General features: G+C 35.4%; 1 protein-coding gene across 1 annotated transcript; it reads left to right on the forward strand.

Annotated features, from left to right (window-relative positions):
* The first annotated feature begins 2,867 nt into the window (after positions 1 to 2,867).
* Positions 2,868 to 26,776, forward strand: LOC110728563 (cullin-4-like). The gene is made up of 17 exons (XM_021908202.1): positions 2,868 to 3,367; positions 8,302 to 8,417; positions 8,519 to 8,865; positions 10,287 to 10,467; positions 10,657 to 10,779; positions 10,869 to 11,156; positions 11,330 to 11,455; positions 11,598 to 11,699; positions 11,773 to 11,826; positions 19,358 to 19,464; positions 19,575 to 19,635; positions 19,714 to 19,845; positions 19,948 to 20,085; positions 20,178 to 20,258; positions 25,493 to 25,573; positions 25,685 to 25,765; positions 26,224 to 26,776. The coding sequence occupies exons 1-17, from the start codon at positions 3,001 to 3,003 to the stop codon at positions 26,335 to 26,337; spliced, it is 2,499 nt and encodes an 832-aa protein (XP_021763894.1). The 5' UTR covers positions 2,868 to 3,000; the 3' UTR covers positions 26,338 to 26,776.
* Positions 26,777 to 26,954: the final 178 nt, after the last annotated feature.

The raw sequence follows: 26,954 nt of genomic DNA on the forward strand, positions 1-26,954 counted from the left end.
GGAGGCCCCTTGGCCAAGTATGGAGGCATGGACAAAGACAAGAGGAGCAAAAGGGAAGAAGAGGAAGCAAGAAGAGGAAGTTCAAGAGGAGGTGTGGCCGAACCTCTAAGAGGTTCGGTCGAACCAAGGTGTGGTCAAACTTTTGAAAAGTTCGACCGAACCTCCAAGGCAGTTTCAACCAAGTTTTCAGCATGTTTACAGGAGGGGTCGAACCAGGAAAGTTCGACCAAACAAGGATCAGGGAGGTTCGACCGAACCTACCCTGAGTTCGGCCGAACCTACCCTGAGTCCGACCGAACCTATCCAGAGTTCGGTCGGACCTTTTCCCGTTTCAGCTGACTTTTTTCGGAGCTTCCTAAGCAATTTTGTAAGGGGTATAAATAGTTTTTTTTGCTCATTAAAGAAAAAAGGATTTTTTAGTTTAGAATAGTTTTTAGGTTAGTTTTAGGTTTTAGAGAGAGAAACTCTCAAAATTTTAGAGAGAGAAAGTGAGGAGCACAATGGTTTTCATGGATTTTGGATAATCAAATGAGGAATTTGAAGATCTCCACCTTATATCAATGAGCATTTCTTACTTTCTCTTCTCTTATTGCTTTATTTAGTTTCTTTCATTATGCTTGAGTAGTTTCCCTTCTACTAGGTGTTGAGTGAGACTTTGTAATGATTGTTTGAGTTATTTGAGATAAATTTGATGATAATTGTGTGATTAAATTGATTGAATTGATGTTGGCATGTTGTTTGTTTTAGATTGGATTGATCTCCCATGATAGCACACTTAATTGCATATTGGTTTTAGTTTGACAAGGGATTGTGAATTAGAATTGATATATTTGATTGCATTTTGGGTAATTTTCTTCTATGCACCTAGTCAATGAGGGATCTAGGCTAGGAATTTGAGAGATTACTTTTGAGTGTAGTTAATTCTCATTATAATTCTTTCTTTGCATGATTGATTATCAAATGGATTCTCATTAGCTTATTAATTGTTCTAAGTGGATCTTTTCCCCTAGTAGACTTTATCATACCTTGTTCTTTATATGTGTTTTAGTGTAGTTGTAGTGTCCACTATCCATAAACCGATTTCGGCGTAGCTTAAGCATTAGATCGAGAACAATCCAACATTACCGTTCCTTGTGGTTCGACTCCGAACTTACCACTAGACTTGTTTAGGGGTTAGTTTTAGGATTTATAAATTTATTTGATTGAGTGTGGAATGTGCGACCGTTCTAACGCCCGTCAATACACCTCCAAATCAAATAAAAAACAAAACCAAATCTTAATTTGTTAGTGAAAAAAATAATCAGAGTAATCTGATTTTAGAAGGAGAAGGAGAAGAATGAGAGAGCGGAGAGATGAGAATTTCAAGATAATTCCATGAAACTACCCAGAACCAATTGAATTAAAAATAAACATCAAATTCCCAAACTTAATCGAAAAATCCCCTAACCAAATTAATTTGAGGATGCTAGGCAATTGATAATGAAAATTTGAAGAATTAATGAGAGAAGTAGAGAGATAAGATCTAAAATTTGAGTGAGGTAGAATGGATGATGGGCAATGGAGAATTGGGGACTTTGTTTTTAATTGAAAAAACTGATTATGAGATAGCAGAGATGAAGATGAAATTTTGATAGTGACTAGTGAGTGGAAATCGCTACTTCAAGTAGCGGTGTTCCTACTTTAACCGCCATCTGAGATAGCGATTTTACCAAAAAAAATAAATAGACAAAAAAAAAAATTCATTAAATGGCTAACGCGGACAGTAATTTGGGAATTTTAAAAACAGTAGCAGTATATATGGAATTGTCATTCTTCCCAACAATATTTAGGGAAAGCACTCTTTTACAATGTTGATAATTAGAAATATTAATCATTAAAAACATGCGTTGGCAAGCGTGATAATAGAAATGTGTCAACTAAAAAAAACAGAGGAAGTATAATATAAATTTTTCTTATAATTGCACACGTGTGCGCCTCTTAGCTTGTTAGGATAATTATGTGAACTATGATGAAAAAAAAGACCGGGCCTTTAAATACTATAGTGGAGGCAATTTTTAAGAGCTATAACCTTGATAGATGACATTCTTTTTTCCTTAACATAACCCCTTGCATATATAAAGCCCTAAGTAGGTTGGCTTGGATGACTAGGAGCAACATCCGGTGTTTGGTTGTATGAAAAAAATCAGTGGATTTAGATTTCTTAGCTATCTTCTTCTACTCATATTTTGGTGGTTATCCTATAGGCACAGACCAAGGTTGCTTCTTTTAGGCGTTTAAATTTTTGACCATTTCTAATTCCTTCTCGTTTTGAGCGAGTGAATATCTAACCATAGAAAGCTCAAGCCTTGGTTCCATATACTTAGCGAGCACTTATTTGATTAGATTATTATCCCTCCATACCAAGGTTGCAATGATGTCAAAATTTGACAAAACTAACCCAATCCAAACAATCAAACTCATCTTTAATTTGTATCTAAACCTAGAAGACTATAATTCATTTATATAAATCGATATATTTCGATCCTCCTAAGCTACAACAATCTAGATCCAAACAGATTACTCCGCATCGAACCCAATATTGAACAACCCGATTGCAACCATCACAACAATGTAATCACTAATCAGATCTGAACCAAGAACTACTCACCAAACCCGATATTGAACAATCCAATTGTAACCACTCCCACAACCCTGCACAATCAACAACCGAATCCAAACCAAAAAATCTACATTAAAATCGTTACTGAACAATCCACTGTCGCCCCTTCGAGATCAAGATAGCATGTAAAACGAGTGTCCCAGGTAAATTCCTCTAAAAGGGTAATTTGTAGTAGTATACTAAATAAAGAAGTGGCAAAATCTAGAGCACTCTCTCCTTCTCCCTCTCGACTCTCCACATCATAGTCACTTCTCTTCCTTCCATATCTCTCTCTTTCTTACCAACACCAAATACCATGACCCTCAGCTAAGACACCCCCCATCTTCATTCTCCCTCATTTCATGTCTCCCCCCAACAACAAGCGCCCTTCTTCCGCCTCCACCACTGCCGCTTCCAACACCAACACCAGCCTCTCCTCCGCCAACTCCGCCGCCTTCTCTTCTCCGATGAAGAAGCCCAAGTCCCACTCTCAGTCCCTCGACTCCAAGAATGGCCTCCACCATTCCTTCAACTCCGCTGCCGATGACGATACGGATAACGCTGCTTCCATGATTGTTGACGACGATCTCAAGTCTGATGCTGCTGCTGTTTCTCTTTCTTCGAATTCTCGTGCTCCGATCACTGCCGGTGTTACCGCGAATTTGTCTCGGAAGAAGGCCACCCCTCCTAATCCCTCTACCAAGAAGCTTGTTATCAAGCTTGTTAAAGGTTTTACTCTTTCTCTTTCTTTTTCTCATCCCTGATTTTGGTAATTTGGGATTTTGAATTGTTAGGGTTTTTGGAATTTGCTGTTTGATTGGATTGTTTGTGATTTTTGTTAGATTTTTAGCGGTAGAGTGAGGAATTGAATTGAGGGATTATGTTAGGTTTTTGTTTTCGGGGTGTTGCGAATGATTGAGGGCGATTAGTTGTTGAATTGAGGTAGAAATGGCGGTAGGTTTACATTAGCTTAGCTATTTAAATGTTTAAGGTTTTTAGTGAAGATGAGTGCTTTTTGGCGAGGATGATAGCGCTTGGATTCGGTTTTTGGATGGAGGTTTTTAAGAACATTCGTTGTCCGAAGATGTTTGAGGATATGGTAAATACGTCCTGCTGTGGTTGCTGTTGTTTCCATCATTAGCAGTGTGTGATTTATATCTATTTTATTTGGGATAATGAATAGTTGGAATTATGGTCATATAGACAAAGTTTCCTAATTTGTGACTTGAGGTACTATGTAAATTTGAAAGGTATATAATTAAGAGGTAATTTGTGACTTGAGGTACTATGTAAATTTGAAAGGTAAAATTAAGAGGCGAATGGGATTAGATATGTAAATTTTGTTGGTACGAACTTGGAATAGACTGAGTGGATTCTTTACGCCATTTTTGTCTTAATTTTAGCAGACATGTCAATGGTGGGATCTTCATCAAGTGTTGCTGCTTTATTGTTAATTTCAGGTTTACGGTGGAGGTACAGGGTTAGCTTCGTATACATGCCATTAGTGGCATTCATGTTGTATAAATTTGTTTCAGTGTACCTTTAGGTTTTGATTGTTACTTAAATGCAACCAAGGGGAGGGGGTTTACAAAGTATAATACTTTTTCCTTGTATTAGTAAAACCTGTAGTCACTTTCCGCACTTGTCCTTGCTGCACTAAGAACAGGAGAAACTGAATTTAGTATAAGGACCTTCAGGCTGCCAAACCATTGCATTGGTGCATTCAAAGTCATAGGAAATGGTATTTAAGTAATTACTATCTATTATTGTATTGCAGTCAGCTTGTCTAATATTGTTTTCATCATCTATGTGCTCATCTTTCAGGTTACCTTACAATTTCCCAACCTCTAGGTTGTCCTAAGGTAGCTTGCATTGGTGAATACCATAGTGCACTAGACTGCTCGGGATATTGCTAGTCAAGAGTTCTTATCCCAAATTTGTTGTTGGTTATCTATTAGTGTTGTAGTGGTAGAAGCTATTCATCAAGGGTGAATTTATGTTGATTAAAGTGGTAAATCAACATTTTGGGTGCTAGTGTCCATAGTTTTTGGCGGTATTAATTTTTTTTTTTTTTTGCCTGTGTAACTTCCATTAGCCATAAAGTTAATTTTCTTGATACTATCATTTCCCACTGTACATAACGTCCCCAGTTAATTTTGGGATATGTATTGAGGCCGTTATTCATTGAACAACTTCATGTTTGTTGGAGATGAGTATCTCTCTTGAATAGTATTTCAAAAAAAAAAAAAAAAAAAAAGTATCTCTCATGAATGGAAAAGGTGAGGATCCTAGATTTAAGTAATGTTGGTGGTGCATGTTATGGGTAGGATATAGGTTAGGATGGGATTATCTTTAAAGATGTTTGCTGAGTTGAGAAATAATTTTTAGTAATTGTTAAATGCTAGATTTTAGGTACAGTTTTTAGAGATTGACCTGGCTATATTTGAAGTTCTCAACGAATGGTGTGAAGAATTTTGTATTAGACGAGCTCTTTGTCTTAGGTGAGAAGCTCTCTGTCCTTGCAACAAGGATGAAGATTAAAGATGGGTGGGTAACAACAAATTGGACTTTACAGGTGCATCTGAAATCAACCCAACCAGCAAAAGAAATCTTAGTTTGCCTCCAAATCCGAGTCCAAGTCTGTATTACTGTATTGCTCACTTTCAAGTCCAATCTATTCAGATATTCTCACTTTCTATTACAAATCCACAAAAATTTTTGTTTGATACTATTTGTGGTTCTCAAAAGAAAATTATTGTAAACAACAATTCAAAAGGTCAATAAACCAACCAAGGAGTTGTAGAATGACTTATAGGTAAAATTGAAATATATTAATGAGTATAACAAATCTATTCATAAGTAAGCGTTTAAAATAATTTTTTTTTAATCTATTACATACTAGTAAAGGCGAAACTAAGAGGGACACTTGGCAACGTGTTATAAATATTTTCCCTCCAAAATTATTTGTTAAAAAAAAAAATCATTATTACATAGAAAGAAGTTTTGTTTCTAAAGTAAACTTCCTATAATATAAAATTGCCCATTATAACTATTATATGTTTAATTATATTCTGTCATATATTTAAATGTTTTAATATATTTCATACTTTTAAATGCTTGGTGAGTTGATTCATTACTTTTTTGTTTATATAAATTTATTGTCATTAAAAATATTAAACAACCGTGTATTGCACGGGGTTTAATTTAGTTTACAATACAAATTGCCATATACACCTTGTGATTTGGAAAACTGAAAGGTAATTAACACTTACAGGAGCCAACGATGGCAAAAAATTAATTTGAATCCAATAACTTAATGATTTGTTCCTTTTTATTTATCTTTTTCTACTAGCAAATTAAACCTAGTCCCAATTGATAAAACTAGAAATGAAGTCAAGTACATACGTCCTTGAAGAATGACAGGGAGAGAAGCTTAGATTGCTTTTTGGAAACTGAAGTTAGTTGATTGGCTTTAATGAGCAAATGCAATAAACGGGGGGAGAGAGGGGTTTTGACTCTTGGCTGCAAAGTTAGAACAAGTGATGGGCTTAAGGTTTACTTTGGCTTAATACTCTAAAGAATCAGCAAAGTAAAAAAAAATTCACTGGCCTTTTAATGAGTTTAACCTGGTTCATATACTTGTAGCCTTCGAACTCAACCTGATTCCTATTCAGTTTTGTTTTCAAACAGTTTGGACTCAAATATGGGTTGGAAAATTCCTTTGCAGTGAGTCGGTCATGGATTGGATTCAGATTTAATTGCTGCCCTTAATGAAAATAAAAAATATAGGTGTTAAGGATATGGGAAAAGTCCTACAATTCAAAGAAAATGACAAATCAATTGCAAAACACACATGAAAAATAAAGAATTATGGGGAAGTGCCTTTGATACAAGGTAACAATCATTGTTACTTGTAATATTTAGTATATTTGTTTGCACTAAGGCATGCCTATTGCGTTGAAGGATCATCCTTAATTGTGCCTTCATTGAAACAAGAAAGGTAGTTGTGGAGTAGAGAGCCTTTTTATAATTTGAAGGAATTTTTGTGAAAAACCACCTTTTAAATCCTTGTTTTTGTGAAAAATCACCTTTTAAAAAAAAAATTGTAAAAAACCACCTAATTTAAAATTATTGTTGTAATTTGCCACCGCCAGCATAACAAATCACGACTAAAACATTTATAGTTGAAGCTCATTTTCGTACAGCAGGTGGTGAATTACAACAAAGATTTTAAATTAGGTGGTTTTTTACAGCATTTTTTTAAAAGGTGGTTTTGTCACAAAAACAAGGATTTAAAAGGTGGTTTTTGAAAAAAATTCCGAATTTGAATGCAAGTTTCTCTATCTCTGGCCACCAATTAAGTACATTCTTCCACTTACCTGGAACTTTACTTCCCTTTTTTAACCACCAAATGTTATCCTAAAATTACATAGGAGGCTTTCTTAATTCTGATACTATTGGAACAATTAGGAAATATCTGTTTTCATATCTGCTCTCCTAAGACACAGCTTGTGGACTTTTCTAATGCTAAATTTTTGTTACTAAACTTTCAGGTGATACTGATATTACATGGTACTTTGAATGGTATTAAAGCCATTTAATTATCGGCTATAATTAGCTATAACATCTATCTATGGGTGACGATGGCTTTTTACTGGAAGGATATTCACTTATAACCAAAAAATATCACAACTATTTAATTTTCTTGTTCTAATCTTAGTAATTTGGCAACAATCAATAGAACAAATATCTTCCTGTTCCTAAAAACAAACTTGAAAACAGTAGCTCTTCCATAACACTATTTATGGCCCTTGTGTGAGGCAGATGCTGACATTGTAATCAGGGAATTTGCCTATGTCATGTTAGAGAAAAAGAGTGATGGAATCCAGGGATTCTACTTTCATATTTTTTCAAATTTATTCTATATCAGAAAATTAAGGATATTATCAGAACTTTGGGAATTGGGATAAATGCAGCAGTACTAGGAGTTTAAGTATCAGAATGTTGAGATGAAATTTACACAAATTTCTGACATTTATTTATAACTAGTGAAGAGGAACCAAAAAACTAAAGAGGAGACCTGAAAAAAATGTTCTCCATTAGTTATATATTGATATTTTCATCATCATGAATGAAGTTTAGGGATTAAAAATGTTTACAAGGAATTGTGAGTGCTTCATGTTTTTTTTTTTTTCTGAAGAGGAATGGGCTTTATAGGTTGTGTTTGGTTATCAGTGTTTGTTGTTTCAATTAAGGTCGTTGCTAGAGGTAGAGTGAATCCATTTATGTTGTGGGCTTTTGTGTCACGACCATTTTGTCTTTCTTCCTTCATTTTTACATTACTTCGGTAAGACTTAATGCCGACGCATCAGATTTATTTTCTAGTACAGCATGTTGCAATATCTTGGAAATTCACTCTTTGATTATCCTGTGGTAGCTGATGTAAATGATAACGGTGTTCCTTTAGAATCCTTGGGTAATTGTATTGATTATATTGTTCATGGTATGTGGAAGCAAAACAGCTGGGTTCATCATGCTGCCATTTGACTGTTTTCAATCTGATTAGAGTTTATCAAATGGAATTGGAAAGTAATATTTACTGAGAGTGTATCTATTCCAGATGCTGATTTGACTTTATTCTAATTTTGCTCATTGTGAAACAGCTAAGCCCACCCTACCCCCAAACTTCGAGGAAGATACTTGGGCAACCTTGAAGTCAGCCATCAATGCTATATTCTTGAAGCAGCCTGATTCGTGTGACCTAGAGAAACTTTACCAGGTAAATAAACTCACAACTTCCAAGTCTTTCCAGAGTAGAAAACACAAACTGCCTTGTCCTTTGTGGAATATTATTCACACTTGTGAATCTCAAATTTTTAGGCTGTTAATGATCTTTGCCTGCACAAGATGGGGGGAAGTCTTTATCAAAGAATTGAGAAGGAGTGTGAAGCCCATGTTTCTGCGGTACTGCATTCATTGGTTGGACAAAGTCCAGACCTAGTAGTTTTTCTATCACTTGTTGAGAAATGCTGGCAGGACCTTTGTGACCAAATGCTGATGATTCGTGGCATAGCTTTGTATCTTGATAGGACATATGTGAAACAGACCCCAAATGTGAAGTCATTGTGGGACATGGGATTACAGCTATTTCGTAAACATCTTTCTTCATGTCCTGAAGTTGAGCACAAAACCGTTACTGGTCTTTTGAGAATGATCGAGAGGGAAAGGTAAATTTGCATGTTTCTTTGCTTAGTATTTTTTATTATTTCTAAACTATGCTCTATGGACATATGGCTGAAATATGCAATGTCATCTGTATCACAACTTTGATCCCTTGCACAATATTTCCATCATACAGATTAATTTGACTGATATTTTGGTTCCTCTGCTTTTTCCCTATGCTATTGTTATGTAGTATTGTGTGATATATCTCTAAGAGGACAACTTATCTTTACACCTGCTGTTGATATATTTTGCCGATGCCTTTTGTTTGTTCTAGCATGTTGTTTTGAATGGTGGTTGAAGCTAAAATTTGATATTTGTTCGTGAATTATATTCTGCACTAGTTTTTACAGTTGAGAGCTAGGCTTTTATTTTAACCTTTTTGGAACCTTTTTTTTTTTGGTGTGTGTGTGGTGTGTGCACGTGTGTGCATGCGTGTGTGTGTGTGGAATAGAGTTATCTTCATATTGCTTTCTGTTTTTTGGCATGTTCATTTCATATTAATCTTATCTTGCTGTTATAGACTACCTCCGGCAAGTATTGATTAATAATAAATTTGTAATTATGCAAGAGTTTAGAGTAGGAAGCTTAGTTAATTGATCAATAATGCGAAATTGCTTACAAGGATTAATAGCTTTAGGTTATCACTCTCAATTAGTAGCTTTAGGCTTACAACTCTCAGCACGTGTTTTCTCTCAATTTCTGGATGATTGCTATTCTACTACTCCTGCCTTTTTATACTCAAGCTCTATTACAAGGGTTAAACTTACTCTTTAATTACATTGTTCTCTACTGCCAAAAGTATCAAATGTTCAGAGAATCAGTCATTTCCCCCTCCCCTTAGTGCTTCGTTGATGACTTTTGTTCTGTTCGTCCTTTTGCTGATTTGGCTGTTCTGTTCCTTGTACTCCTGACCCCTTGATTTTGTTCTGCCTTCGAGCATAGACCCTTAGTGGTGGCTGACCCAAATGAAGTGGCTGACCCGAATTACGTACTGGGCTACTTGGGTCCATGACACTTGCTGTTTCAGAGGAAAAGAAGAGGGACTAAGTGCTTGTAGTACACTTAATATGTAGTATTATATTTGTGCTTCTTTCTTTTGATTTTACCTGAAGGTTTTTTCTTTCTTTTCTTTTCTGTTAACCAATTTTTTTTTTTTTTTTTTTTTTTTTTTCTTATTTTGCCATTTCAAAGGAAAGAAGAGGGACTGAAATGCTATTTTTACATCTGTTATGGTTTATATTTATGCTGCTTTTATTTTTTTTTCGTCTTTCTGTGATCAAAGAAATTTGTTCGAGTTATTTGTAAATCATTGGACCTTATATACGTTTTCTTTAACAATAGGTGCTATCTGATAACAAAATTGTGTACAGAGTTTCTGCCGTTGTAAGGTGTTTATTTTTTCATTTTTGTTACTGTTTCCCAGATTAGGTGAAGCTGTTGATAGGACTCTTCTGAACCATCTTTTGAAAATGTTTACTGCCCTTGGAATTTACCAAGAGAGCTTTGAAAAACCATTCCTGGCTTGCACAGAGGAATTTTATGCTGCTGAAGGTGCAAAATACATGCAGCAGTCGGATGTTCCAGATTATTTGAAGCATGTCGAAGTATGTGTTTGCTTTTAGTATTCCCTCTAGTTTAAAGCAGTTTTTTTTTTCCTTGCATTATTCATTATTATGATACTGGAACTGTGTGTTTGTATTGCTGTTATTGTTATTTAATGGGTGGCATATGATATGGCTATTCCTATACAGCAACCTTTCTGCGGTCAAAATCTGATACTGACTTCTTTGCAGATAAGATTACATGAAGAACAAGAAAGATGTCTACTTTACTTGGATGCAAGTACTAGAAAACCACTCATCTCAACGGCTGAAAAGCAGCTTCTTGAGCGTCATATATCTGCAATACTTGATAAGGTATGACTTTTGCAATACTTGTGGCATCTCTGCACTTTCATCTCTTGCGTTTTGCTGTATTATTACTGAAGTGTTAACATATTGACCAGGGCTTCATGATGCTGATGGATGGAAGTCGTGTTGATGATCTCCATAGAATGTACAGTTTATTTTCCAGGGTCGATGCCCTTGAGTCTCTGAGACAGGCACTAAGTTCATACATCCGCAAAGCTGGTCAGGCTACAGTAATGGATGAAGAGAAAGATAAAGACATGGTTTCTTGCCTCTTGGAGTTCAAGGCAGCACTTGATAAAATATGGGAAGAAAGTTTCTCAAAGACTGAATCATTTGGAAATACTATCAAAGATTCGTTTGAGTTCCTAATTAATCTACGTCAGGTAGGCATTTTAAAAGCATACATTTTCTAGTTACGAACTTGAAGTCAAGTTAGCTAATACAAAAATGAATGTGGGACATGCATGTGTACTATATTTTATTTCTTTTGTTCTCTACGTGCTTTGCTTGGCTATATTCATGCATATCAAATCTAACTTTATACTCAATTTAATAGAACCGTCCTGCGGAGCTGATTGCGAAGTTTCTGGATGAGAAACTTCGAGCGGGCAATAAGGGAACATCTGAAGAGGAATTGGAAGGAACCCTTGATAAAGTTTTGGTTTTATTCCGTTTTATACAGGTAAGTTTGTTTATGTAAAGTGGAATTTTGAAGGTTCTCTTTTTGTTGCAATTGACCTGCATCCAAGAATTTTTTTCTTTGTTCTATTTATTCAATCTATGCTATATTTGGGCCAATATCTCATTCCTTCTGTTTATTCTAGGGTAAGGATGTTTTTGAAGCATTCTACAAAAAGGATCTTGCGAAGAGGCTTTTGCTAGGAAAGAGTGCTTCAATTGATGCTGAAAAGTCTATGATCTCAAAGGTGACTTTATTGATATAATTCTGATTGTTTGAAGTTCAATTATTCTCTCTGATCATTTTTTTTGGCATTGCAGCTCAAAACTGAGTGCGGTAGTCAATTTACTAATAAACTTGAAGGAATGTTCAAGGTATGGTTCTTATCTTGGAAATTGTTATTTTAAACAAGCAACTACTAATTCAATTGTTTACAATGTGATTACGTGACATACAGCATTGTTTGGATGCAACCTTTTTTTTTTTTTTTTTTTTTTTTTTTACTGTTGAGAGTACTGTTTGTCCTCTTCTGATTTATTTGTATCTGATACCCATGGTTTTCCAAAGGAAAAAAAAGCCTTTTCTTGTCCAAAATAAAATATTAAAAGTAATTTAAACTATGATGAATTACTTGCATCTTATCTTATCTTATCTTATCAAGTGGGATTATTTACCAAAGCTGAATAAGAAATTAACTCGAGAGTCTGAGTTTGCGTTAAGGGACTTTAGGTTTAATGTTTCCCAATTTTAAACCAGTACAAAGCCATAATTTACGAAAGCTGCTTGGCCTTCTGTCTAGCTTATCTTGTTATTTTCCTCTTTAGCTTATATTTTTTTATCAAAAATGAAGTATATTAATTTTGGTGTCTTTTGGCTGTTTACATCATGTGAAATAAAGGTTCATATGGTTTGTTACATACTTTTCCCATAAATCAGAGGTTAACTATAAGGATAGCTCTTGAATCATTGAGGTTGATGGCATGTTGAGAAGCTGATCTTTTAGCTACATGGTATGTTTAGAAGCTGGTCTTTTGGTGGACATAGGGTCCAAGTACTTGACTGGATCACTGAGGCGAAAGAGGGGGGGGGGGTGTTGATGTATTGACCAAGGGAAAGAGGTTGTTTAATTTCTTCGGTGGTCTGCTGTGTGAAAACAATTTGTAATCCAAAAATAAAAACTATAAAACTGCCAGCTGATTTTGAATAGTTAACATCAGGCAATTGTTTTGAGACTGTAATTTGCTGAGAGGCCTAAAGATGCAATTCATGTGCTTATGAAGCTTAGGTATTCATTTTAGGTAATCATGCTTTTAATTTAGATTTAACTTTTAGCATTGTGCTTGGTATAGTGTAATGAAGATGATGCCCTAACCCATGTTAGCTTAGTGTTCTAGGGCCTTCTATTTGAAAGATGTATTAAATCATCTTCACTGGTGGAAATGGATGGGTTTGGTCATTTCAGTTGTTATTTATTACATGAACCAAGAGTAGAGGTTTATAATACAATTAGACTCTGAATTTTGGTGAATGTGATTTATAAGAATAGGTATATGAGATTTTAATATGGTGTGTAAATGAACATCAATTATAAATGATTTACCGTGTTAGTTCAACTTAGGTTGGATATCTTGTGGGAGCTATTTCTAGGGGACACAGATTATAAACATGGACTAAATGATTTTCATATGCATGTTGTCTATATTATGGTTTGAGGTACATATGGCCTATCTATCTTATAATTTAAGAGTTTTTTTTTCCTAACTTTTCACCACTAACACTCGAAAACTCCAATACTCAAATCTTATGCATTTGAAGTTTATTTAAATTTTTTTTATAAAAAAGAAACTACCAATAACTACCTATCCCACTGTTTTCCTAAAATTTTGTTTCAAGGGACTCCAATAACTACAAACATTTCACTTTGTATTGTTGTCTTTCACGAATAACGTATCTCGTGCATTAGCACGGGTATGCTCTAGTTTAAGAAATATAAGAGTGGGGAAGTGATGTAAGATAGAAATTGTTGGATCCATTAAAAGTTATAAGAATTAGCCTCCTGCTTAAATAAATATGCAAATCAACTTTAAGAATATAGCTCTAGTAGTGTGTTCGAATGATGGAATTTTGAGGAAAAACAAGAGTTGAGAGGTAAAAGGATTTATTTTAACTTATTTGATAAGGAATGGAAAATTGAGGTATCTGTATCTTCTTTTTTTTTTTTTTTTTTTTAATTTAATTTATTTTTTTTTTTAAATTTTTTATATACCAATTCCTTACATTATTAAACATTTGTAAAGATTTTAGATTGATGGGCTAAATAAACATCAAATATTTTTTCCATATTAATTCAACTTAGGTTGGGTTTCATTTGGGAGCCATTTGTAGTGAGTGCAATTAATATATGTGGGGTAAATGGTCATCACATCGTGTTCTGTCCGTTTAATGATTTGAGTGTACATATGGCTGTCTAAGAAATGGGAGAGGAGAGAGGGAAAGGATAATGTAAAATGGAAATTTTCAAATTTATCAAAAGTTTAAGAATTAACAGTTAAAGCAAAATTGAGATATCATTCAGCTTAAAGATATTTGGCTCTAATAGTGTGATTGGATAATGCAATTTGGAGCAAAAGGGAGAAATTAGAGGTAAAGGAATTTACTCTGACTTATTGGATATGGAATGGGGAGAGGAAAGGGATTGGAGAGGTGTTTGTTTTCTTTCCCTTTTTTATAAACTAAATCCTTCCATCATTGAAATGATTTAGGAAGAAGATTCTAGTCCAGTCCTCCTTTCCCCTGCTCTCCCCTCACCTCCTTCCCTTCTCTTTCTTTCCCCTTTCTTCTGATGATCTCCAACCAGCACGCTGTACATTAACTGGTTGTTTTCTAAAATTGCTGGTTGTTTGAAGAATGAGGAAACAACTGTTTGTTAATTAATTGGGCAATGGTACTCTTTCCGTTGGATTGACAGGTTTTTACCTCTTAGAATGATCATTTTCTCTTTTAAGAGGAGATGAAGGGCTGAATGCTGTTGAGAAAGATGGAAAAGAGGGACGAAGGAAAAATCTTAGGGGGAGGAGGGTGGGGGGATTAGGAAGGCAAGAGAAGGTATGCTTAAGATAAGGAAAAGAAATGCAGAAGATTTGGTCATGCGAATGGCAAGAGAACAATTTATACGTCAATACATCAAAAATGCATGCATGTAATTTCAATGTGCACCCTGAATTTAACTTGGACACCAATCAGGCAATCACACATAGAATGCTTTATTAATTTTATATTACTATATACCCTTGTTACTCTACAAATGTCAATGTGATGGATAAGCATAATATCATAATATGAGGCTTCTCCTAATGCTGACTTATTTCTAACTGTTTAATACATTAGGTTTTCCTAGTTTCCCTATTTTTGAATAGAACGTGTATCTATTTGAAGAAGAGCATAACCTCATTTTGAAGAAATCTTGGAGTCTTGAATATCTTGGTCTTTGAAGTGGATTTTGTTTTTCCCCCTCTTTTGAGTTTGTTGGGAAATTGCACATTCCCAATCTTCCCAATGACTGGAACTCGAGTGTTGGGTGGGGGGGGGGGGGTGGGTGTTGTTGTGACTCAATTTTGAGCTAGTGAAAACGGTATGAGACAGTACAGTCTTAGAATGTACATCCAGGCTAATGTGGAGATGAATGGCCTTTGTATGTTTTGACATCTTTCTCTATGGTGGAAACCTTTGTTATGAAATCCCTTATATCCTCAACCTCTTGATGCAAAAAGCCAGCCTGCATTAAGGTGAGGTTTTCTAAGAGATGAGCCTTTGATCAATGGCTATGTTCTTGAAGTCCCAGCAACTGTAGGCCTTGAGCATTCTGTGGAAAATAATGAAAGGGGAAAATCTTCAAATCTTGAAGCAAAATACTCTTATTCAGTAGATTTTGTGTAACTGTTCTTTCAAAAAAAAAAAAAAAAAAAAAAAAAAAAAAAAGAGTTTTGTGTAACTGTAGGGGTAGGCTAAGTTTTTATTACAGGGAATAAAGGCTGTTTATCGTAGGTCTGTAAGTATTAATTGTTGAGGCTATTGCAAGAGATGTAGTTGAAGCAATATTTTGCCATTGTTTCCGAAATCTAATTATGTTTGCTGGAAAGTGTTTGGGAAGAGAGTAAAGGTCTAGCTTTGACTGAAGCTCAACTGGATTCTCTGTTTTTGACATGCCAATAACCTACTTCTGGTAGAACACAGGTGGAGACTTGAAGGAATGTAAAAGATAGTCAATAAACTTCATGCTCAATGCATTACATACTGTGTCTTGGCCTTGGGAACGTGTCCAAGTGTCAACTTGTCTATTTTGTGAAATATTTTGGTTATTTTTTAGCCCAAAGATATGTTGGAGTGCCCGGGGTACTTTGTGTGAAATGAAGAGTCCGAGTAACATAGATTGCATCAACAGAAAATTGTTTTGGATAATGAATTATCGTTCTGCTAATCTGCTCAGATTTTCAAAAATTTTTGCTTTGTTTGTGAAAATAAAGGTTATATAGGGGTTCAAGAGTAACTCCATCTCAGTTATGGTGAAAAAACATTTACAGACAATTTTAACATGTTTGTGGTCTGTTTTTATTGTGGCTTGCAATATTTCACCTAAATAAATGATATCTGAACTTCTGAGGTTATGAGGAATTAGGTAATTCTTCCCTTTTCGTATCTTTTCCTTTTTTTTGATTTTTTTTCATCATATGTACTCCCCTTTCCTTTCCTCTCAGTTACCTCTTTGTAACCTAACATGTCGGTACCTTGGCTATAAAATCCCCTCATTCATGTATTTGATGTATTCAAGCAGTCTTGAACATATAATTTTCTAGACAATAAACAAGATTTGCAACAAGGAAATCTAGGATGAATCTAAAATATAACTTTTCTTAGTATAGTAAGTATCCTTTAAATTGTAGTGCGGCCACCCTAATATTATTACCTGCTGGCTACCTTTTATCATGCTAGACTGTAAGTGCCCTGTTGCAGCTGTAGAGTCGCCGCGAATACTATGCTCTACCTTTCCTCCCGTCTGTCTATGTGAGAATATTGTTTAGATGGTGGTAATAATAATGAATATGGGCCTCTGATCTTGTCCAATTTTGCTGTTAGTTAAGCAACAATTAGTCCTTTTCTTTAACTATTTTTATTAACTCGTCTGCAGTACATAATCAATAAAATGTTTTTTTTTTGCTATTTGCATAGTTTTGATTTCAATTTATGTAGGCCTAAGTATATGCTAGGCAAGTGGATAAGGAAAAATTGGGAAGCTACCTTGAGGATATAAGAATTCAGTTAGGCGTGGAATGCTAGGCGAGGAATTTTGGAAAGTTGTCGGAATTTGTTAAAGGAATTCAACTAGTTTAAATAGAAAGATTGGGAAGGGAATCCAAAAAGTAATTGTTTCTCTTTCATTTTTGTTGTATTGATGATATAATCTCTCCTGCTATGTAGCCTCTGTTTCCCTGTTTTTCTTGCCTTCTCTATTTTCTTGATTTCATCTTAATTTCTTCTCAATCTCAAATTTACGTCTCTCCATCAATATCTTAAAGCAACATTATTTTGGGATACCTGATAGATTCATGTGATTTTAGAAAAATGGCACCAAGCTATGTTACTCAAAGAGTGGAGTTGGTGGAGCAAGAATTAGCAAGAGTACATTAGACTCTCCAACCTTAAGTGCTGGTAGATTGTGGCCAGCTTGACAATGAGGCTGGATAGGTGCCTCGCCACTGTTGTTGTCGCGGCCATAGTGAAGGTGTAGCACAAGTTTTGCAGCGCAAATTTAATTTACAAGATGATGGCATAAATGTGTCAAATATTGGAAGTGGGCGTAAAGATGATGGCATTGACATGCCTTTATCTGATAGGTTTCAACTGGATTTACACTTTGAGCTATCTGAATCCAAATTAATTGCCTTGAACCTTCCTCAAAGGTCTAATGGAGGAGATATAGGAGACCGAATTCAGCCATTGAGCCATGGCTTTTGCTGTCAAAGAGGAAATGGGGCCGGATCTACCAGGCAGTTTTGGGGTCTCATTAAGAACATACTCTACCCCTTATTACGTATGCAATCTTAACAAACTACGTTTATAACCCGAAACCACTTAATCAATTATCTTGGCTCGATAGCTTAGCCCAAAACAAAAACACACAATGAGCCTTCTTCAAGCCTACCATTGAAGTAAAGAGACTGACAATTACAATCTATAGCATAAATGGGAGAAAAATCTTTGAATTTGCTCTGATGAGTGGTGGTTGGTGGGTCATATAGCTGTGTGCTACTCCGCAAAGATGATGAAGAGGAGAGTGAAGCGGTAATCTGCCCATAGACGATGAGTAACATTCCATCGTCCTATTTAAGGCTCTCTTAAATCTCTTTTAAATTGGTGGTGGGAATAATTTTTACATCTCCGTAATTGTGATTAAAATTAGGGAGGAAGAAGTAGTATTCATGGTGGATCTTGGTGCAACCCACTATTTCATATGTCTTGATACGGTGTTTCACCTAAAAAATTATGTCGGTGTGTCTTGGTTCAAAGGAAGGCGAATTAAGGGGGTGCCACTCCAACTTTAGGAGTTCAGTTTGTTTCAAATTTCTACCCCTTATGCTAGGTAACTTAATATTGAGAGTAGAATTGGCTGTCCAATACTCAGCAGTTGGAAGCTTCCGGCTTTGAAACTAATTCCAGGTTGGAGGGATTTTCGTAAACTTTCTTGGAGACCTAACTTAGGAAAAAATGAAAGTTCCATTATAAGCCATGTTGACGACTATTCAAAGAGAAAGGAGAGATTAAGATTGAGTTAGAATCAATTAAAGGTGGCACAACATTAGTAAGGGTACACGAGTGAATGGTGCCACCATATTTGCATACCACCTTGCAATAATTATTAGTGATCTTTTGTATGCCCATCAATTAGGGAAAGGAACATTCAATCACCCTATAAAGTTGAAAAAAATTTAAAAATAAAGGGGAAATGATCTTGCAAGCATGCGCTTTATCTAAACCTCCAATCCTGATGAGATTTAATGATTTCAGCTGGAATAATAGGGCCTTATTGTAGGCCATTTTCGAGCCTGATTCTCTTTAATAAAAAAGTATGTGTTATGGAGGCTATGTGTGCATTACAGAGGCCCTAAACAGATAGACAATGTTCGTAGTGATTGGTAAGCTTCTAGATTAACTCTACGGGTCTTGAATTTCTCTATGCTTGGTCTAAAGTCGGGATATCATCAAACAGTAGGGCTTTTTGGTTTTAGAGGGCCGCTTACTTTACAAAGGAAGGATCATGGTTCTAGGTAATTTTAAGATTACTTCAGCCCCCTTCTACAAGTGTTCATTACCCTCGTATTGGGGGCATTTTGGGAAGCTCAAAACTTAGCTTCTGTTTGTTATGGAATAGTACTGATTTGGGATGACCCAACTACCCCATTTTACATTATATTATATTGACTGGAAAAAAGGCCTAATAATTCTTGATCTGTCTCATGGCTCTCAATCTGCTATATAGATTAGGTTACAAGTACCTCTTTGTGTAGCACGGGACTGTGTATCTAGTGAAAGACTGTATCTTCATCCGTTCCTCATTCAGTGGAGTATCTAATTGCTATACGGCATCAAATTCTAAAATGTTAAAGTGTAGAGATTTGGTTTTCAACATGATTACGCACATCGACAGATTCGTTGATTGATGCACATTAAGCTTCCTGATTCGTAGTCTTCATGCCAAGTAAAGTTAGATATGGCGGTTTAATCCTATAATAAACGTTTGTGAAAATACTCTAATATCCTAATTTTGAGTTCTAGTGTAAAATGGCTGTGTGCTTCTTAATATATATATGTGAATGTATAGTTGGTTTATCCTCTCTTGTGTTTTTGCAGGACATTGAATTATCGAAGGAAATTAATGAGTCTTTTAAACAATCATCCCAAGCAAGGACAAAACTTCCATCAGGAATTGAGATGAGCGTACATGTCTTAACCACAGGGTAGGTTGTTATTCTAGTCTGGTTTTTGAATCCAAAAGGATTTAAGAGATTTTGTTATATAGGCTTCCTTGCTTGGTCCACTGGTAAATCTTCTTGTTGTTTTGCTGCAGTTATTGGCCAACGTACCCCCCGATGGATGTCCGGCTCCCACATGAGTTAAATGTATACCAGGTAAGTTACAAGTTGTGAAGCCAGAGGATATGTAAACGCACTGCCATACAGGGGTTTTGATTCTGGTTTGATGTGCAGGACATATTTAAAGAGTTTTACCTCAGTAAACACAGTGGTAGACGGCTAATGTGGCAAAATTCTCTGGGTCACTGTGTCCTGAAAGCAGACTTCCCAAAAGGTAAAAAGGAGCTTGCAGTTTCTTTGTTTCAGGTTCGTCTCCTATTACTTTTGATGTTTTATTGACTTTATTTTTTGTTATAGAAGCCCATTTAATTTGTTTTGACTCTTTAACTTGTGTATTGTGATATCTAGGCCGTAGTTTTGATGCTATTTAATGATGCTGAGAGTCTGAGCTTCCAAGATATGAAGGATGCCACTGGAATTGAGGATAAAGAGCTGCGGAGAACTCTCCAGTCCCTTGCATGTGGCAAAGTTCGTGTCCTTCAGAAGGTACTGACCAGCAATTAATTTATTCAAAACTTTCTTTGGATATTATATTTGAGATATTGTATTAAACACTTGTTATAAATTTGAAAATGCAGGTTCCTAAAGGCAGAGAAGTGGAGGATGACGACTCTTTTGTGTTCAATGACACATTTGCTGCCCCGCTCTATCGTATAAAGGTACCCGAGGTCTTATAATTATGAGTTTATACATGGACTACCATATATTACACAGTGAAGAAGATGACCATCGAACTGATTCTGTCAATTATTACATCAGATCATTTTCTTCCATCCCTAAATAATAATTAAATGTCTTGCAACATAGCATCATGCTTGCTAATGTGTAGCTTATATTAGTTTGGGCTTTGCATTTTCTCAGTCTTATTTGAGTTCGTAGAGGTTGACAGATTTTTGCATTGTAGTGGTACATGGAAAAATTGGGTGGGGAAGATGAGCAATTGTGGGGAGAGAGGTTGCTTGTGCTGCGAAGTTGCAATTATATTCCGAAGTTTGCACCTTGTAGTTTGGACTTTGATTTTTTGTTATTGCTTTGGAGAGTTTGAGAGTTTTTTGCATTATAGTGGTTCTTAGAAGAAGAATGGGAAGGGAAGACAGATTGTGTGTGTAAGCAGGGGGAGGGAGGGGGGAGCACTAAAAAACTCAAGAACAAACATAAACAAACTATTGACTAGGAAACTAAAATCCTACGTACATTATTATTTTAGTTTGTGGGAAAATAAGGTAGCATTGATGTGGGAAAATATATAAACAAATTTTCTAGGGGTATAAATGTCCACACACTATTCTTAAGAATTAAAAAAAAGATGCAATCAACATTAATGAGGGCAAATAAGTAAATAAACATTTTAGAGGCTTTAATTGTTCAAACACTATTCATAAGAGTTATCTCAAACTTTTCAAAAGGTAAGGAAACAATATTATCATTCACACTCTTCATTTTACCTCAAGTGCTCGATTAAGATCCCTCATACATGATTAGTACACTTCTACCCTTAATTTTGGCTAAATCATGACTGTTCATCACAAAATTAACCTAATCGAACAATTAGACACTCATACAAACTTTTTTTTTTTTTTGATTATTTTTCTTTTAAAATGACACCTTATGGCTGGAATCCTGGCCAAAAAGTCAATATTTTGGCTGTTGGCTTAAATTTCTTTTTGGTGTTTTTAACTCATACTGCATCTCACCTTATTCTCTCTCTCTCTATCTCTCTCTCTCTCTCCATGCCATAATAGCAAAGCTCTAAGATGAAAGATAATTATCATGGAGACTTTGAGATGCATTACATGTACAGTTTGGTATAATAAGTTTCCCTTTTTAAAAATTCCCTCTTTGTATTGGTAGGAAATGCGAAATCCAATTTCACAAACTTTACCTTATTTTTTTGAGTTAACCCAAAAGTTTCCTTGCAATAACACCGAATGAGTACTCCCTCCGTTTCATATTAACAGTTTGACTAGCACACATGCCAATGCACTACTTTTACTATAAATATTTGTAATTATATATTAGTATGAAGTATAAAAGTTTGATATAAAGAAAAACATACATAAAGACTAATCCAAAATTATTTTACATGGCAACATATGTTTTTTATATAATGGTTAAAATTAAACTTAGTCAAAGTAAGTATATGAGTGGTACAAAAACTGTTGCAATTATTACAAAATGGAGGTAGTACTACAAGTCTACAAAGTTTATGATGCTTTAATACTTGTTACCATAATACTGTATTTATTTTTTAGATAAGGTAATACAAAGTTTATGAAGATAGGCTTGGTAATCTTGATTTTAAAGGAAGGCTTTTTTCTCTTTAGCTTAGAAAATAATTTTCAGGAGATTTAAGCTCAAACAAGGCCCATAAGTTAAGATAAGGGCCAATTAGTTCAGATAAAGACTACAAGATAAATTTAAAACTAAAAATTATTGTTGATAAAAGCTTCTGAAATTCAGCCTGGAATAGATTAGATCATCTGGGGTTAATAGATTTAGATTAGGCTTTTCAGGTGACTAGAGCGAAGGCTTGGTATTGCTTTCATGAGGAGCTTTTCTTTGTTTGGTGTATCATGCGTCATGGGCATATTCCTTAATTCTATGTTGGTACCTTTTTACTTGGAGGCAAAATTGTTAATGGAGTAGTGATATATCCTATGGATTTGGGACTTGGGAATCGATCTAGTTGCCTTAATGTGAAAGCCTGTGATGCTCGGACTCAGCCGCCCACCCTTCCCAGTGTTTACACGACGCGGGTGCGGACACGAAATCCGGGTCGGACCCTTAGAAGAGAAAGTGAACTCGACAGTTTTGAACCCTAGCTTTGAAATAAAATGTCGGACTCACCAACACAAGAGCCGAAACCTTAGGGGTTTTTATTGGAAAGGAATTACGACCACCAAGAAGTTAGTTTTTTAATCTAGCAATGGGAGGCTGGGTTCTTCAATATTTCTCTATTTTCAACTGTGTCCATTTTAACTAGGTAGGGTAGGTGGAGGAAGAAACAATATTTTTTATGTGGGGAGGGGGTAGGTGGAGGACCTCATGTGATTCTCTTCACATTTATTTAAATCTGTTGTCAACATCAAATGAGAATTGGGAAAGACTTTCCTTTTATTTTTTCTACTTTATTTACTATCTGTCTTTACTACTTGACAACTTAAATTCTCTTTTATACACAATTAAACAATTTAACTACTAATTTTTAAGTTTGCTTTTACTCACTACCGAGTCCACGAGTCCATATCCAAAATTTGGTCTCTTAAAAAACATGTCCCCGTATCCTTAATTTTATAACTTTCCGAGTCCAACACTTAGACCCATACCCGAGTCCGACACCCGTACCCGAGTCTGAGCGTCTTAGGTGAAAGCAATAGAGGCCTTACACACAGATCTATTCTTGGAAGAAAATTGGAATGAGAATCTAATGTTAGGTTTAAGATGATGGCCATGCCCCAAAACTGGATTGATTTATTGGACTCAAGCCCATGTGCTTTTTGTTTGCTCTCTCTTTTTAAGAGCAGCTTATTTTCCTGATTATTACTATTCTTAAGATTACCTTTTTAATTTTTATCATTGAAATTGTTTTAAAGTGTCCATGTTACCAAATTACCAAAACACTACTTGCTTAATTTTGAATAATCTCTCTTTGAACAAAATATACATGGTTAATAGACTACCTAAAATTATCCTCTATTATTCCTTGAAGGTACAAATATATTAAGACTCAATTTAATGCAAATTTGGTTTGAAAAATATGACATGGTAAGATAGGAAGGATTTCAAGATTTTCAATTTGGCTGTTTTACTGGGTGTTTACTGTGCAGTTTTAGACTGTATGTTATGCCTATATATTAGAATTGTACACTGTTTCAGGCAGGGGATATAGGCCATAGTGTTGAAGATCCTTTGTCATGTGATCAATTTTATGTCTTTGTTCATCTTCCAAATGGGTAAGTTGTGAAATCTTGTTGATTGAAATCGTTGTCAAGGACTCAAAGACTCAATCACATATTTGAATATAAGGGGTTTGTCCAAATCGGTTGGCAGACTTGGCATCAGAGTTGTCTGTCATGGACAAAGATAGTTTTGAGTAAAGGGGCTACTTATAGAAGAACAGGGGTATGGTTGTTCTATCATGTATTCTTTGGGAAGTTTTCATCTCTAATGCTTTTCTTCTACATGATATGGTAGAATGGCTTTGTTACTTTTATATCCATTTTATGTATATTTGTAGTAATAACATTTTTGTTAACTCTATTAAACTAGTAGTTGCAGTAAGGTGGGCCTCCCTAAATTCTGTCTTAGCTGAATTAAATCTGGGTCATTCAGTTGTTCCTACAGTTTACAACTCCATGGGGTGCTCTTACCTATCCACTGTTTCCTAGAGTTTTTGGTGAAGTAGTGCTAGAAGTGCATTTTTGCATAGTTATTTGCTGTGTTATTGAGATAATTAGGTGTAGGAGATGGTTACAATGGCATCTTTAAGGAACTACTGTGAGGATGGGTGAGTATGAATGGAACCAAGTCATTTTAAATGTTGATTTGTTGTACTTAGTCAGTTAGTTGCTGTTGGACATCATTCTCTTGGAGTTGTCGCCACTTTGTTCCTTTCTAAGACTTTGACAGTGTTTTGAGGAGCACCTTTGATGGTTTGGCGATTATTTAAAGAATTTGGGCTAATATGCTGCAGAGTGTTGTAAAAAGAAATTCCATAGCATCATCTACAACACAGCTTCCCACGAATAAGATTTGGGAGATTCTTTTCATAAGTATGTTAATTGAATCTTGGGAAATTAACACAAAATCATCCCTTTATGAAGTTTGCTACTCTCAAATACTCTCAAAATCATACATGGAACCAAATTTGAGGGTGGATTTCTAAATGAAGATTCTGCTAAAGAAGTGGCTATATGTATAAGTGCTCCCGCTTTAAGGTGGTATTTGTTAAAAAAAAAAAATTTAAACATATTTTAATGCAGTTATCTGGCTTTTACTTAGGGGTTGGTTTTATTTATTTTTTAGCTATTAGTGGTTTATATAATGTAATCAGTTATCCCTTGATGCGTGTAGAAATACCCTATCTGTCTGATCTTGAGAGTGCCACTTTGTACATTGATTACTTTTTTTTTTTAGTGCAAACAGATCAAAGCATGTGCTTTCGATCACTGGGTATCCACTTCAAATTTGACTACATGGCAATTGAATAACCCAAGCATAAAAGTTTCTTCGTGTTGAACGCCCAGCTCCCTAACCTAATGCGGCACCGGGAATTCTGAAGCTTTTAACCTTTTTGGCAATTTGTGCAAAGACGGTGGTATCATGGATAATTATCAAGTGTTTAAATGTAGATCTTCCTTAGAGAGAATGTGTAAATGTGTGATATTGAAATAGGAAGTATTTAGATCGCCACCATGCCAAAGAGGTGGAGATGGCAGTGGACATGGGGCTAGATTGTTGAAGGTAACAACAATGGTGGGTGGGGGTGGTGATAACCACGAGTGAGAAAAAGAAAAAAATGAAGAAACTCAACCAAAAAAATGACCATCTTCAAAAATCACGTGCATGGCACGCGAGCACAAATACCTACCTGGTCCAATAATGTCAAATGCAGTTAAAGTTTGGCCCAACCAGTAATAAATACTCAGTTGCAGTTGCGCTGTTTATGGTAGACCAGCCGTATTTGAGACTGTTTATTTCAAATCTTCCTTCAAAATATGCTGCTTAATCTGATAAGATTTTATTAAACGGTGCAGGGAGCAATTGCCTGAAATCTAAGTACCCTCTTTCCCCTTTTCCTCTTTTATGCCGAAACCTGAGACTTCATCTTCTTGTCATGTGCCATGGATTGCTTCTTTGACAATAATTAATCATGAATGTTTGAATGATGCAGGTCAATGCAATCCAGATGAAGGAAACGGTGGAGGAGAACACGAGCACCACTGAGAGAGTATTTCAAGATCGTCAATATCAGGTTGCCTAGTATTCAACTCCCCTCTTTTTGTAATGCTTGCAAGTTGGCTCCAGGTTGTGATTTTCTTATATTAGATAGCTAATCAGTGTTTTACATTTTTGTAAATCTAAGGTTGATGCTGCTATAGTTCGTATCATGAAGACGAGGAAGGTGCTTAGTCATACTCTTCTGATAACTGAACTATTCCAACAGGTAAATTTTTTTACTTGATATTAGGGTGGGCTAGGGAGTAGCTGGGTACGGGAGTTCGTATACGTTTGTAGTTCTGTCATATTCAGTCTCAAGTATGAATTTTTTTACTGGATTGGGAACTGAATTTCTGTTAGTGGCTTCCAGTGTGATGTTGAATATTACATCCATCTCAAAGTGATGCAAATAATTTGTGATGGTTTTATCAAGGAAAATGATGCGAGTAATTCAGGATGGAAGGTGTACCTTCTGTGTTGCTTATCGTTTAGTTGCATTAAGCACAATGTGTCTTTGATGCTTGAAATGCTGCTTATTGTTTAGTTGCATTAACCACAATGTGTCTTTGATGCATGAAATGCTTCATATGTAGCTAAACGTTCTAAACGCATTGGACATGTTACTTAATTCTTGCATTTCTTTCTATGCTGTTTGAATTTACTGTGTTTTATTTGGTGAAACAGCTCAAGTTTCCCATTAAACCAGCTGATCTGAAGAAAAGGATTGAGAGCCTTATAGACAGAGAATACTTGGAGAGAGACAAGAATAATCCTCAAATATATAATTACTTGGCGTAACAGATCATTTTGAGTCGAACCTTCTACATGACACAGGGAAAACCTGCTACTGTCAGCTGAAGGTTTATTTGATAATGTACAGTAATTTGCACCCTTTTTTTTTTCTTCAACAATGTAGATGTAATATTTTTTTTTCCCCATATCTTGATAATTTTGCATTTAAAAAAATTCTCGAAACCAATAGCAATATGTTGTAAAATATCAGAGATTTAGTAATCAGTACTGAATAGCCTTTGGTCGCTCAAATCTCCACACTTGCCGTGTATTACCTCAACCATTTATAGAGTGACTCCGACCCCCATCCATCCCCCTCTCTTATGTAATCCTGTAAGGTGTAAGTGTTGGTGTTAGTGAGACTAGATGGCTGACTGGTTAATTTGTTCAATGATCAAACAACCTTATTTCAATTGGTACGGATATATACAAGTATTTACATCTATAAAGTATGTCATTTACTTCCTTCGTCACTAAATAAAATCACCATTTCTATTTGGAAAAAATCATAGAATGATTAATGTAGTGTATTATTGATACAAATTGAATAGAAAATATTAATAATGGGCTTAAAGAGAAGTTGATGAAGAGTGAATAAAAAAAAGTTGGTGGTCGAAATGAGA

This window comes from Chenopodium quinoa, unplaced genomic scaffold, assembly GCF_001683475.1.
Source record: "Chenopodium quinoa cultivar QQ74 unplaced genomic scaffold, ASM168347v1, whole genome shotgun sequence".
Lineage (NCBI taxonomy): Eukaryota > Viridiplantae > Streptophyta > Magnoliopsida > Caryophyllales > Amaranthaceae > Chenopodium > Chenopodium quinoa.